General features: G+C 51.9%; 1 protein-coding gene across 1 annotated transcript in view; it reads right to left on the reverse strand.

Moving 5' to 3' along the window:
- LOC113957394 (acid-sensing ion channel 2) overlaps positions 1-14,391 on the reverse strand; it is a 384,002-nt gene that overhangs the window by 10,788 nt on the left and 358,823 nt on the right. The window contains exon 3 of the mRNA XM_027664846.1: positions 9,308-9,435. Within this exon, the coding sequence (XP_027520647.1) occupies positions 9,308-9,435 (128 nt within the window). The remainder of the gene's footprint in view (positions 1-9,307; positions 9,436-14,391) is intronic.

Below are 14,391 nucleotides of genomic sequence, written 5' to 3' on the forward strand. Positions count from 1 at the left end.
CAGGGGGGACCTTATTTCCTTATTTCCCTCTTCAACTCCCTGACAGGAGGGTGAGGCCAGGGGGGGTCGGGCTCTGCTCCCAGGGAACAGGGGACAGGAGGAGAGGAAACAGCCTCAGGTTGTGCCAGGGAAGGTTCAGGTTGGATATCAGGGAAAATTTCTTCACTGAAAGAGTGGCCTGGCACTGCCCAGGGAGGGGGGGTCACCAGCCCTGAAGTGTCCAAAAACCAAGCAGCAGTTTGCGCTGTGGTTTAGTGGGCATGGCTGGGATTCTGTCAGAGGCTGATGATCTTGGAGGTCTTATTCCCATGATTCTGTTCTATGATTCTATGATTCTGTTCTATGTTTCTATGAGCTCTGGCATTCCCAAAATCTGCTGCTCAAGCTGCTTTGAGAAGCAACAGCAACCAAGAGCTACTCAGCTGTCGGGAGCGACACGCGCCCGTCTCCGCTCGGCAGGTCCCGTCTGAGGAGCAGCCAACAGCCCTGTCAGGTGTGAGGATGCAGCAGGTGACGTGGGATCCCATCTGCAGGGACCAGCTGGGGCATTAAAGCAAAAAAAAGAAACCAATCCCCAGCAATTCAGTCTCCCAGAAACACGCCTGGCTCCGAACGAGACGGTTCCGAGAGTCAGCAAAGCAGCACCTTGGAACAAAACCACCCCGAGCGTGTTTGTGACAATAGCAGAGGGTTGGCTGAAGGGATCTCTTCTCATTTGCTTTACACTTGTGATATAAAGGAGCACCAGATGCCATCGTTTAGTCATCGGCGGCGCAGAAAGGGGCCCATATGTTGCACGTTGTGTGATAAAGGAGAATAAATAACCGTGGGCTCAGATGGTATCAGCTCCTTTCCAAGCACAGCCACACACACAAATCTTTTAAGCCCTTTAAATTCTCTTCTGAGTGTCAGTGACGGGCTCAGCACAGGATGGAGGGGGGGCAGAGACTGAGCTTCCACAGGTCCTCCCTCAGCCAATGAATAAGGGACCTCACTGGAGGGAAAAAACACCTCAGCAGGGATGGGGATCTGCAGGGAATAGGGGAGCCCCATCTCCTACATCCTGCCTCGACATCTAGAGGTAGTTTCTTCTCAGGAAAGCTCCCTTTGCCTTCTCTAGGTGGTTTTGATGAACAGACATCAATGTACCAAGTCCTTGATGTGGCAACTCCTGTCCTGACCTTTTATTTCCAGCTGTCTTTGAAGGCAGCTGCTCAGTTCCTCTGTGTTTGGAGCCACAGCAGCAGCACCTTCAGGTACCACTGACTGCCAGGAACCCTCTGAAATGCTGTTACCCTTCAAAAATCACAGAGTAGTTTGGGTTGAGAGGGACCTCAAAGCCCATCCAGTGCCACCCCCTGCCATGGGCAGGGACACCTCCCACTAACCCAGGTTGCTCCAACCTGGCCTTGGACACTTCCAGGGATTCAGGGGCAGCCACAGCTTCTCTGGGCAACCTGTGCCAGGACCCTCTCCACCCTCACAGCCACCAAAAGGTAAAATAAACACATAAAAGCAGAAGGTAAGGCAGGAGTAAAGGCAGCAGGGACAGTTCCTGCCCTCAGCTCCTGCAGGATCTAATTCTGCTCGGCTGCCATGGCAGCTTTCCAAGGGCACCTGCCCCTCCCCAGCACTGTGCTGGCTCATGCTCACAGAAACCCAGGCTCAGCCTCTAACTGAGGCTGACAGACCCACGTCCTCACACTTTTGCAATCGTTAAGTAATTAATTAATGAATTAAATGCTTTTTAAACCCCCTTGATCCCGGCTCTCAGGGATTCCGAAAATCGGTTACGAACCCGCCGAGAGGAAAAGGAACAAATTGGCTCGTCTCCTTGAGAGCAGGATGGATCCTGCTTGCCTGAAACACATGGAAAAGAGGGGATGCTCTTGGCAAAGGTGGAGGGAAGCAGATCAGGGCGAGGGGGGGTGATCAGCACAGCTCTGCCCTTTCCCTGGCCACGCTGCTGCCCTTGGCACGCTGCTCCTGGCACGGGGCCTCCTGGGAGCTGCCAGCATCTGTCTGCAGCCACAGAGCTCTGTCTGCAGCCACAGAGCTCTTCTCTTCAATTAATTTTAAGTGCTATCTCTGGTTTTTTTCTGCATGTTTAGTTTTATCTAATAGGGAAACGTGTGGAAATGAAGCCGAGATTTCCCAGCACAAGGTTGGGGCAGTTTTACAGAATTCCAGAATATCCCGAACTGGGAGAGACCCACAAGGATCATTGATCCAACTCCTGGCCCTGCACAGACACCCCAACAATCCCACCCTGTCCCTGAGAGTGTTGTCCAAACCCTCCTGGAGCTCTGGGAGTCTTTTCAGTGCCCGACCACCCTCTGGGGGAAGAACCTTTCCCTGCCCCGTTTGCAGCTGGGCTGTGCCATGAATCCAGCCTTGGGGACGTATCCAGCATCAACTCTGCTCCACTCAGCCCCTCTCCTGCCTCCTCCACATGTGGGTCCCCACCTGACCCCAAGGAGGGATTCCAACCCCTCCCTGAACATCCCAAACCGCCGATGGGGAGCGTTTGCTCCAAATGAAATAATAACCAGGAAGCTCTGTTCTTTAATGAGACATCAAACATCATCAACTTAATAGAATTCCAATCCCAGGCAGCTTTAGCACTTGTAAAATGAGAAATCCAGTGCACACACGGCTCGCTGGCACCAGCTCCCAGTTAATGATGCTGGAAGTTCTCTATTTGCCATCTCCCTTTGCCAGTGTTCCTTCCCATTTGCTCTCTTCACACAAGCACTACAGAATTGACTTTTAAGGACAAGAGCTTAACCCTTCCAGCACCTGGAAGCTCCCCCTGAGCAGAGCTGGGGGATGTTACACAGCCCACGGGTTCCTGGGTGCTGGAGGTGAGTGGACACCAGAAGGAAAATGAGACTTTGGAGCTCCAGGATGCTCTGGGTCCCTGTTTCTTTGGAAATCATTTTGCAAATCAAACATCAATACTGAAACCTCCTGCAGAGCCACAAAAAAGGCAAGGGCAGCCCCTTCTGAGCCTCATCCTGGGTTTGCTCCCAGGACCTGCTGGGTGGCTGCTCCCAGCATTTACTGCACTGACCACCTCCAACTCATTTCTAAATGAGCTGAACCTGTGGCTCATGTGCAAACTCAGTCTTAAAATCATTAGATAACAGGATTTGTAAGATAGGATTGTTGAGAATGGAAAACACCTCTGGGATCATCGAGTCCAACCATCCCCCAGCCCTGCCAAGGCCACCACTGACCCACGTCCCCAAGTGCCACATGGCTGTTAAATCCCTCCAGGGGAGGTGACTCCACCACTGCCCTGTTCCAATAAATTCTGCCCTCTCCCTCCTGGTCACTCCCTTGGCAAATCCACAGGCAGCAAAGCTGTTTGCCCCCATTCTCCTGGACACCCTTGGCTGTATTTGTTGGACCACACTGGCCAAACTCTTGCAGAGGTGCCCAATTTGGAGGCTGCCCAGTGGAAGTTGAATGTTCTCCTGTCCTCAGTTTTCCATCTTTTTAAAAAGCCCAGTTACCCACATCCCACAGTGAAGGGTGAGCAGGAGCACCCAAACCATTCCTTCACTCCCATCTCTGATGTCCCTTCTGACCTCCTCCCTCAGGGAGCCCTTCCCAATCTCTGCCCATTCAGATGCCCCATTCCCGGCCTCCCATCACTTCCCTCCAAACCCATTTTCTTTTGTATCCTTTCACAAACACCCTGATTCACTCCTGACACCATTTTCCAACCAAACCCCCACCACTGCCCTACAAACCCAACGTTTTCTTCCACCTGCTTTAAACTGCTCTCATGCAATGAAGGTGTCTCTGGGGTTGGCCCCTGCTGCTGGCCTGGCTGGCTTCTCATTGTTGAATTAATTCAGAATTTAATGATATGCTCAAGGGATTCAGCTGAGACAGAGTGTGGGATTGAGGGAAACAGAAAGAAATCAGAGTGAATGTTTTTCCAGCAGGAGGTTTAAGACATCCTAGGAGGGCCTAGGAGGAGGCAGGAGAAGATGGTCTGAGCAAGGGTCAGAAAACAAAGAATCACAGAACCGTGGAATCCTGGAATGGTTTGGGTTGGGAGGAACCTTAAGAATCATCCATTTCCACCCCCTGCCACAGGCAGGGACACCTTCCACTAGCCCAGGTTGTTCCAACCTGGCCTTGGACACTTCCAGGGATCCAGGGGCAGCCACAGCTTCTCTGGGCAACCTGGGCCAGGGTCTCCCCACCCTGGTACCCCCTTAAACACAGAAATTGAGTTATTTAATTGCTCCTCATTTTCCAGTCCCACTGAGTGGAAACAGGGGCTTCTGAGCAATCACTGCCAGACCCGAGTCCCATTTTCCTGCCTCTGTAATTACACTTTGGATGCTGCAGTTCCTGGTAGCTGCTGCTCTCTGTCCCATGCAAGTGTTACGAGGGGATGAGTCCCCAAGGCCCACTAGAGCCCTATTAAATGATACTGCTCCATCTTTCCAACCTGTTGCTTAATTGAAGCCTCTTAAATTTTTACTGCCAAGTTGGCAGAAATTGCCATTTTCAGTGTGCTTTTCATCTCCTCTTAATGTGCTGTGCCCGTGGCGTGGCCGGGAGCTGCTGCTTGGGGAAGAACCATTATCTGATCCCAGCCCTTCTGGGAGAGGTTTGGGAGATGCCCCTGAGATGCAGCTGCAAAAACCAGCCAGGAAAAGGGGAGCCAAAGGCAGCAGGAGTTTATTTTTCTCCACGGGATCATCCCTTAAAAATGTAATTTCCAGTGTGTCCATCCAGGCCTCGGTGCTGGGGTTTGGGGCAGGGGATGGGGGGATGTTGCAGCCTCCCCAAGCACAACAGAAGGTCTGGAGAGGGTTGTTATAAACACCAGGCTCGCCCAAAAGAGCCAGGAAAGCAGGAAAAACTGAGGTGGATCCCTCCAAAGTGAGGAGCAGTGGGAACTGAAGGGCACTGCCCTGCTCTGGGGGATCCTGCCCTCCCCTGGGACCTGACTGGAGGGTGAGGGCACAGCATGTCCTGTGCCAGCTTCTGCACAGCTCCCATTCATGAGCAAACAACCCTTATTCATTAGTCTCAGCAATTGCCATGGAAACACGCCCCTGCATCCCGGAGCATCCCTGGCTCTGAGGCACAACAGGGACCACGGCTGAGACAGGGACTGGGGCCAGCTCACCCCAGGAGAAAGGGTGTGAACCCCCCAGACCAGCAGCTCTGGGCTCACACACCCATGGAAACCACTCCAGCTCCTTTCCCTTGGCAGTCAGACAGCCACAGCACGGAGTGGAACCCAGGGAGGAGGTTTTCCACCCTCCTCCATCCAGACACTCTTGTTTTAACTGTGATCATCCATCATGTGCTGCCTCCTGAGTCATTTAGGGAGCTCAGTCCTGGCTTCCCCCAGCCTTTAGTGACAGATTTCAGAGAATCCCAGAATGGTTTGGGTTTGAAGGGACCTTAAAACCCATCCAGTGCCACCCCCTGCCATGGGCAGGGACACCTTCCATCAGCCCAGGTTGCTCCAAGCCCTGTCCAACACTTCCAGGGATCCAGGGGCAGTCACAGCTTTTCCAGGCAACCTGTGCTAGGGACTCACTTTCCCCAGGGAAGAATTTCTTCCTAATATCCAATCTAAACCTACTTCCTTTCAGTTTGAAGCCATTCCCCCTTGTCCTGTCACTACATATCCTTGTAAACAGTCTTTTCCCATGTTTCTCTAGGCTTCCTTCAGGTCCTGGAAAGCCACAATTAGGTCACCCCAAATCTTTTTCTGCTCCAGGCTGAACAATCCCAGTTCTCCCACAGTCAGAAAACATCTTCCCCTCGGCCACGAGCCCACAGCAAACGAACAGCTTGGCCTAAATAACCACACTTTATGGAGAAAACCTCCTGCTGGCATTGCCTTTTTGCAGGATTGCTTTTGCTGACTCAGCACTCCCAAGCCCAGACACGTGGGAAGCCCCTCTCAGGATGCTCTTAGTGCAGCTCAGCACAACCTGCCGTTCCCACATTAACAACCCGGCTCCCAAAAACTGGGAAATGTGTCTTAAAAAGCCTCTCCCCGCAGGAATCGAGAGGGCTCAGCCACTGCAGGAGGAGGAAAAAAGCTGATTTGGTTACTTTTTTTTTTTCCAGGCTGACAGCTAATTTTAAAGGGAGATTTAATGGGATCATGCACCAGCCCAGCCCCAGAGCTGGCTCTGACAAGGGGCTTTTGGAAAGCTCTGGGTATAAAGAGCCAGGATTTATCACCCTGGGACCAAGATGCAAAGCCCTTGCTTGGTGCTAAGCAGCTGCACACCTGGAAAGGCAGGAAATCAGGAAGCAAAGCCCAGAAAATACTCTTATTTCCAGCCTGGAATGGGGATCCAAAGGGTAGATTTGAGGAATAGTCAGAAATAAAGCCATGAACCTCTAACCCAGCCCTGAACAACCCCCTACACCTTAAAGTCTGTCTGACACACAGCTCCCACATCACACCAAGGCAAGTCTGCCCCAATCCACACCTATATTTTATTGCTGGAAAGAGTGCTTATAACTAACAGAGGCTCCTCTGAGCTGGGAGATGGGAAACGACCTTCTCTTTATCTTTATTTCTGTTCTTTTCCAGCTGGAGGATCATTTCTTTTATGTTTCACGGCGTTAAAGACACGTTTTAGGACCCCAATAACTGGCTGGACTTGGTCCCCAGGGTGAGGTTCATGGGCTTTTCCATCTTTTGCTCTGGCTTATTGAAGGAGCAGCCTGTCCCAGGTGTTGAGATTTAGAAGGGAAAACCAGACTAAATCAGGGGTTTGAATAAAAGATGTGCACTGAGAGCCTCAGAAGGTGGATGATTACCCTGAGGGGTAATTAGAGGAGATAGTTTACACTGTAATGGTTGTAATTAGGTTAAAAAATGACTTTATGGAGAGGAGGGATTAGGGTAGGCAGCAATGCCTGGGGAGCTGAATATGAAGATCCCTCCAGCTTTCCTGGGGAAAGGCTTTGGAGCCCTCAGTACAATTAAACCAGTTCCAGAACCCCTGACTCCAAGCAGGAATGTGCCCTTCCCTCTCCCAGCATCAAAACTCTGGCAAAACCTGCAGAAGAAGGGATACACTCAAGCTAAAAGTCCCTCTAAATTGTTTTTCTTGTTATCTTCTACATCCCCCCTGCCTGGGAGAAGGGATTTGGGGAGGGATGGGTTTTTTTCCCCTCTCAGGTTCTGTCCTCCTGATAAGAATTCTAATTTTTTAGCAGAAATAACAGAATAGTTCCATGCTGGCAACGGGGTGGGGAAGATTTACAGCAGCTGTCTTAAAGCCTCCAGCATTTACCTTATTTCTCTCTCAACACAAAGTCCTTGAGATCCTTCCTGCAGGCTCCAGCTCCCAGCCACGCTCCCAAATCCTGATGAAACCGGGATGTTTAAGGAAGACAAATCTTTCCAATTACTGCTGGAACTGCCAGGTGGGTTTGACTCGAGGAGCTGCTGCCAAAAGTCTTTGAGCATCAGGAGATTGCCCAGCACCACAAACCCCCTGCCCAGCCCTGTGTGCTGATGGGCAGTGCCCTCATCCATCACCAGCCTTGGCATCTCCACTGCTGGCCTCTCTCCAGGGCTAAAGGGTCTCACTGAGGGGCTGCTGCTTCTGCTGGAGCTGTTTTTTCACAGCTGAAAAACACTCTCATGCTGAGGATGGAAATGCAAGATCCCAGTGGAATTCTCTGCTCTGACAATGACTTCCTCCCTCACCTTTGTCAGCTCACTGGTCACCCCTGGGGTAACCCAGTGCCTGCCAGGTTCTGGTGTGGGAAGAGCTACACCTGGCAGTTTTAGGGAATTTAGGGAATTTTATCTGGCCCCTAATCCCAGGGCTGTATCCAGAACACCCCACTCTGCACTGAGTACACCCACAGCACCTCCAGGCACAGGGATGACCCAGCACAGTCATTCCCTGGTTGCTCTGGGAGCTGACCAAGATGCCAGAGGACATAGATCAGGCATTCCATGCCTGGTAATTCCTGTCAGCAGTTCTGGTGCTAATTAACCATTATTCCACCCTTCCAGGTCCTTTACCTCACAGTTTGCCACGTGGAAGCAATGCCAAAGGCTGCTGGGTCCCCCGGGGCAGCTCCCCCTCTGCAGCCAGGTGAGGACCCTGGGGATGCATGGAAGGGCTTGTGCCAAAGGAAAGGCTGGGAAAAATGCCCACAATGGGTTTTCCAACCCATTTCTGCTTTGGCCTCCAGCAGCTGCTGCCTCAGCCCCCAAAGAACCCTTTGCCTTGCTGTTACTCAGGTGTTACACTCCCCAACAGAGCCCTGAGTGGTAATAAAGCTGCTCCTTTCCTCCAGACTTCCCACCAGATCTACAAATCCACAACTCTCAGCTTTAATTGAGAAGTTTCCACCTGGCACTCGCCCACCTGGAGCCCAAACCACCCTGATCTCCTGGATGATGACACACAAGTGAGTCGTAAGGAAGGGGAGCAGAGCTGCATCCAGGAACTGCAGCATCTCCAGGCGTGTTCTGGTACCTGGTGGCCATGGAGAGAGGCCTGAATGATAAATTTGGTGGTTCACCTGCACCTTGCCTTGCTCTGAGCTGGAGTGAACAACTGCAGCCCTGATCCCCACGGAGGTTTAATCAGAGCAAACCCTCCAACAGCTCGTGTTCGCTTCCCTGCGCTTGATTTACGTCTCATTTGAGGGCGGATGCAGGAGGAGCAGGGGGGAAAACGAGAGAGGTAATGAGGCAGGAGGGCTGCAATGAAAGCACTGGGGGGAAAACCTATTCCACTGGCCAGCTTCCCATCTGCCTAACGAGGATTTGGGTTTAATGCTGCCACATCACATCACATCCATCGCCGCCACGCTGACGCGTCACCGCCGGGGCTCGGGGAAGGCGAAGCATCCTGAGCATCCCAGCACAGCTGATCATAAATAACGTGGCTATTTCCGTGTCACCTGAAAGGGTTTCACGCTGCTCCACGTCAGGAAACGCTCTCCTCTTTTCTCTTTTGACATCCCTGTGGTGTGAGAGCTTTTTGGCAAAGAGCTCGGCGGGTTGGACGGGACCCAACGCACGGAGCGGCTGCCACGGCTGAGGGAAATTACAGGGGATGAGGTCCCTTCTGGGGCTGGAATGACAGGGATTGTGGGCAATGCACTGCAAGTAATGCTGGAAAAGCTGCTCTCCTCCCTACCAGTTTTGGAAGCAAAGCACAGAACCAGCTGTTCGTGCTGAAGATGCCTCTCAAAGGGCATCGGTGCACAGGAACAACCTCTCGTGTGGAACCACCGCAAGGATGTTGGTGTGGAAATGAAATTCAGGACTTACCCTTTGCTCCTGGGTGGCCACAAAGGTCTGGAATCCAGGGGCCACCCCAAAGCCCAGCTCCTGGACGAAGGGTGGCTCGGACTGGCTGTGGATCTGGACTTTGACTCCAGCCTCGAACGTCGTCTCCTCTGGAAGAAGAAGAAGAAGAAGGGGGAGGTTAAAGGGCTGTGGTGGGTGGGACAGTGTCCACCTGCATGGAAAATGATATCTGGTAAATCCAGGATGCTCTAGAGCAGCAGATGAGCAACTGAGAATGCTTCACCTGCCTCATCAGACTTCTGGGAATGAAGGAAGGAAAGCCAGCAGCAGGGTTTGCTGTGAGCAGAGCACACCTGGGCCTGAGCCCAAATCACCTCTGCTGCCAGCTGGGTCCAAGAATATCTCCAGGCTCCTGGTCTTTACATGCTGCTTATCCCAAGGGCTCATGTTCCCTGAACACTCAGGGTTTCTCCAGCTTGGTCTGAATTCGCAAACTGGAGGAAACAGGAGGTGACATCTCACTTCGAGCTGGAATTTGGTTATGGAACATATTCCAGTATCACTAAACCAAATAAACTCCTCCTCCCCCCAAACAGAGACATTCCTGCTCTCCAGAAGGTCTCCAGTGCTGAGAGCACAGGTGCAACCTGTCTCTGCTGCCTCAGCCCTGACACAGCCTGATAATGTAGGTCATTAAATAACCTCCAAAATGTGCTAAATCCAAAGGAGCTGAAGTTGCTCCAAGCTGGACAAAGCCTTTGGCAGCACCTGGGCTCAGACACATCAGAGTTCCAGGTGAGGGGAGGTTTCCACATCCCAAATCTACACTGACCTGTGGCTCCAGGTCAGTCCCCCTCTTCCACTAGAGCTAAAACCAGCTCGAAAGAGACTTTCTGAAGCAGAATTAATGGGATGCAAATCAGCACTTTGGGCTCCTCTCACCACACAGGCAGAGCTGGGACATGTAACTCTTCTCCTTTTAATGCTGCTGCTATGGACTCACATCCCAGCAAACCTGAGGGAACATATGGGACTAAGGGGGGGGGGGACTGATCTGCAAAGGAACTTGTTAACAGTGCATAATTTGGCCTAAAATCCAAGTTATCCACGCTGGTGGCCAGCAATGCCACCTCCACATCTAAAGAGCTTCTGTTTAAAGATGAATCATTCTTTACTTTCTTACTATTCCTTAGTGTTTTGCTACTATTTTCATTTCAATTTTTAACAGCACTGTATGAAATCCTAAATAGGCCTGGTACAAACTGGCACCAAGGAATCACAACCACAGAGCAGGACACAAGAGCAGAAGACACGAGGCCATGGGATGATAGAGGGTAGAATAAGGTGGTACTGGATGACATGAGGTTTCCAGATCTCAGGAACTCATCACTTGAGAGGATGTCACTCTGCTGCCTCAGTCAGGCAGCAAAGGGATCTGCTGGAATCTTCCTCATAGGATCACAGAAGCACAGGATGGTTTAGGTTGGAAAGGACCTCAAAGATCATCTCATTCCCAACCCCCTGCCATGGGCAGGGACACCTTCCACCAGCCCAGTTTGCTCCAAGCCCTGTCCAGCCTGGCCTTGGACAATTCCAGGGATCCAGGGGCAGCCACAGCTTCTCTGCCCAACCTGTGCCAGGGCCTCCCCACCCTCCCGGTGAGGAATGCCTTCCCAATATCTCATCTAACCCCGCCCTCTGGCAGTGGGAAGCCATTCCCTGTGTCCTGTCCCTTCATCCTTTGTCCCAAGTCCTTCTCCAGCTCTCCTGGAGCCCCTTTAGGCACTGGAAGGGGCTCTCAGATCTCCCTGGAAACTTCTCCAGGCTGGACAATCCCAGGACCTCAAAGATCATCTCATTCCTAATCCCCTGCCATGGGCAGGGACACCTTCCACTAGCCCAGGTTGCTCCAAGCCCTGTCCAGCCTGGCCTTGGACACTTCCAGGGATCCAGGGGCAGCCACAGCTTCTCTGGGTAACCTGGGCCAGGGCCTCTCCACCCACACAGCCCAAAATTCCTTCCCAATATCCCATCTAACCTCCCTCACTCTCTGACCCTGTGTTTGCCCCCCAGGAAGGTCTCTTTGGAGGGTTTCCTCCCTGCCAACCCCTCCCAGTGCTGCCCCTCCAAACCACCCCTGCCCTGAGGGTCCAGGCCAGCTTCCCCCAAAATCTTTGGGGATTCAGAACATCCCCATCCAACCTCACCTCTGCTCAACATCTCCCTGGGCTCTGCAGCTGCCCAAGCCCCTGGGTGAGCACAGAATGGGCTCAAACCCTCTCCCAAGCACCCCCAGCTCACCCAATTCCAATTCCAATCCTCTTATTCCTCACTCCTACCAATCCCACCCTGGTGTTGATCCACTTCCAGCACTCGGGAGGAGATTCCATATGCTCCCCTCAGTAATTACCTGGCAAGTGGGATGAGAAAGCTCCAATTTAGTCTCATTTGTTGGGCAACGGGAATTGTTTTGGAGAAATGTTTTCCATCCAAACTTGTTCTGCCCATTTCTGCACCTGCCCTGGGTCTGTTCATCTCTGACTTAATTCCATGAATTCCCCACGACCAGGTGCTATTCCCTATGACCTGGACCATGTGTCCAGGTCCATCCATGGGTAAATCTCAACCAAACAAAATTCCAACCTGCAGGGATCCAGAAGAGACCTAAAAGCGACAGGGTTTGTGATTTTAAACAGGAAATCCTGGCATGGAGCCAGTTGTACCCATGGAAGGGGAGGGGGAGGCGTTTTCTACACCACAGAAGAAACTCTGGGTTTAAAACACACACAGTTATTAGTTTTCATCAGTGATCATAACAAGGAGAGCAAAACAAACAGCTTTTTTTTTTTAGAAGAGCTGCCAAAACCCAGGCAGAATTCATTGTTTTTCCTGCATGACACACAGGAGAGGATGAAACCATAAATATGAAACCAGCTTTGAAAAACTGTAGCTTCCCTTAAAAAATTCATTTTCTACAAAATAGCTGTTTTCCACTAAGAGAGAAAAATTAAAAGCCCAACTATGACCCCCTCTGATGAAATCTGCCCCGACCAGGACTCATGAGATGCACCAGAAATGTTTCCAAGCTCTGACCTGGGGCTGAGGAGCATTAGTGGGGATGAAATATTTGCTGCAAGTGTAAGAAAAGGAAGGTCTCACGAGACCCAGAAGCACAAGAAAATCTGATTTGGGTGTCTTTAGCTCCTAAATAAATATCCCTGTGCAGAGCAAACCCAAAAAGGCTCAGGGGCAAACCCTGCCTGTCACCCTGAGCCTGGAGAGGTGCAAGCAGGGGTGAGAATGTCCCTGGAGACACGTGCCAGGCACGGTTTTGCTAATTTTGACAGTTTTAGCATCGTTTGGAATGGCTCCTCCTGGAGCCCTGGGGCTGAGCACCAGCCCACGCTGCCACTGCTCTTTCCTTCAGCCCATTCCTTGTAATCACCCATCAACGAAAAATAACCCTGAGAACCCTTTGATTGGCTCAGATGGCAGAGAAACTAAAAATAAATTCCAATCACTCGGGGTCTGGTTGGAACCTTAAGAGTTTTTAACCTGATTTTGTCACGGTGGGAAGCCCCAACCACAGACCTTCATCCACCTCCAGTCCCACTCCTCAGAGCCTGTAAATTCAGTTTCTAGTCTGTCCCAGGTTGGGAACAGAGCAAAAGCTCCTCGATGGCTGCATTTTTCAATACATTAACCCCCATTACTGTGCACAGGGCAGCGTTTCCCAACAAATCCTGAGCTGCTCTTTTCAACTGAAGGATTAGAGCAGCGTTAATTAAATTGGGAATTAATCCAGCATCTGCTTCAAACTGGCTGCAGAGCATTATACGGTACAGAAAGCTCAGCTTTCTATTCCTGGTGCCTTTTCCATGACTTTTGTCAGGGTTTTCTGCTTGGAGCATCCCTTGAAAAATCTTAACAAAGCTCCAGCTGACTGTGCACTCGGGTGCAGGGGACAAAGTTCATCTGTGAACATGCAAGAAGCTGCAATTAAAATCAGAAGTGCTGCCAAAGGCACGGAGCTTCCCTCTCCCCCTGCCTTGTTATGTCCAAAAGGATCCACTTCTCCCTGGCAATTAACATCTGAAGCTGTTCTTGGCACTCATTTATCGGGAAATGAAGATCCAGCCTGAGTCATGGGTTGTTTCTGGCTGGAGTTGTCTCCCCCCAGCTCTGCTGGCAGCACTGGCAGCTCCATGGAAGATGGTCCTGCTTGGAGAAAGGCAAAGCAGGTGCCACATGGCTCCATCTGAGTAAGGAAGATGGTATTTTCTCTGCTGATTCACCTTGTGACTGGGTCAGAAGGTGGCCTGAAAGTTTATTATGGGTAATGAACCTTCTGCAAAGAGCTGGGAAGTTTGGGTGGGTTCTGCCCACTCTTGCTGTCCTTGGCCTCAGTCTCCCCATCTGCAAAATGGGAGTAAAGTCCTACTTGACTCATTGGGCTGGAAGAGTCACTGGGGCCTCTTGCACACTCTGCAAAGGGCACCCAAACCCCCCGAGGTGCCCAGACAGGGGACAGACAGTGCCCTCCAGGGGCTCAGGCAGCACCAAGTGCCACATCTGGAGGGAAACACAGATGTTCATCCCTGTGCCAGCTCCATCACACCCATGAGGGGTCTGTTGAGGCTGCTGTTCCTTGACTCCCTTGGGAAGGAAGACCCTGGGAACAGGGGGGTTGCCGTGGCAGCACAGACATGCCGGGAGATGTGGAGGTTCATCTCTGGTTTTACAGCATCCTTGGCTCAGGATTGTCATGGAAACAACAGCAGCAGAGCCAGAGCTCCCCCACTTCCCCCACCAGCCCCCCAGGGAGGGCTGGAATTCCTGGGACAGGGTCGAGCACCCCGAGGTGAGTTGTGCAAACCTCCCTGTTCCCACCGACCCAGGGACTCCCAAAATCCCTCCCATCCAGCTCAGCACGTGGGATCCTGGCTGTGTGTCCTCAGACAACCCCCCAGGGCCTGTGCCTGGAGCTCAGCACCCCCTGAGCACGCTGGGCTCATCACACCAGTGAGCAGCCAGGACCTGCAGGGAGCCGAGGATGTGCCTCGTGGTCCCAGGCTTGGGGGGGGGAACGACTCACCTGCTCCTTC

This window comes from Corapipo altera, unplaced genomic scaffold, assembly GCF_003945725.1.
Source record: "Corapipo altera isolate COAL_440 unplaced genomic scaffold, ASM394572v1 142, whole genome shotgun sequence".
Taxonomy (NCBI): domain Eukaryota; kingdom Metazoa; phylum Chordata; class Aves; order Passeriformes; family Pipridae; genus Corapipo; species Corapipo altera.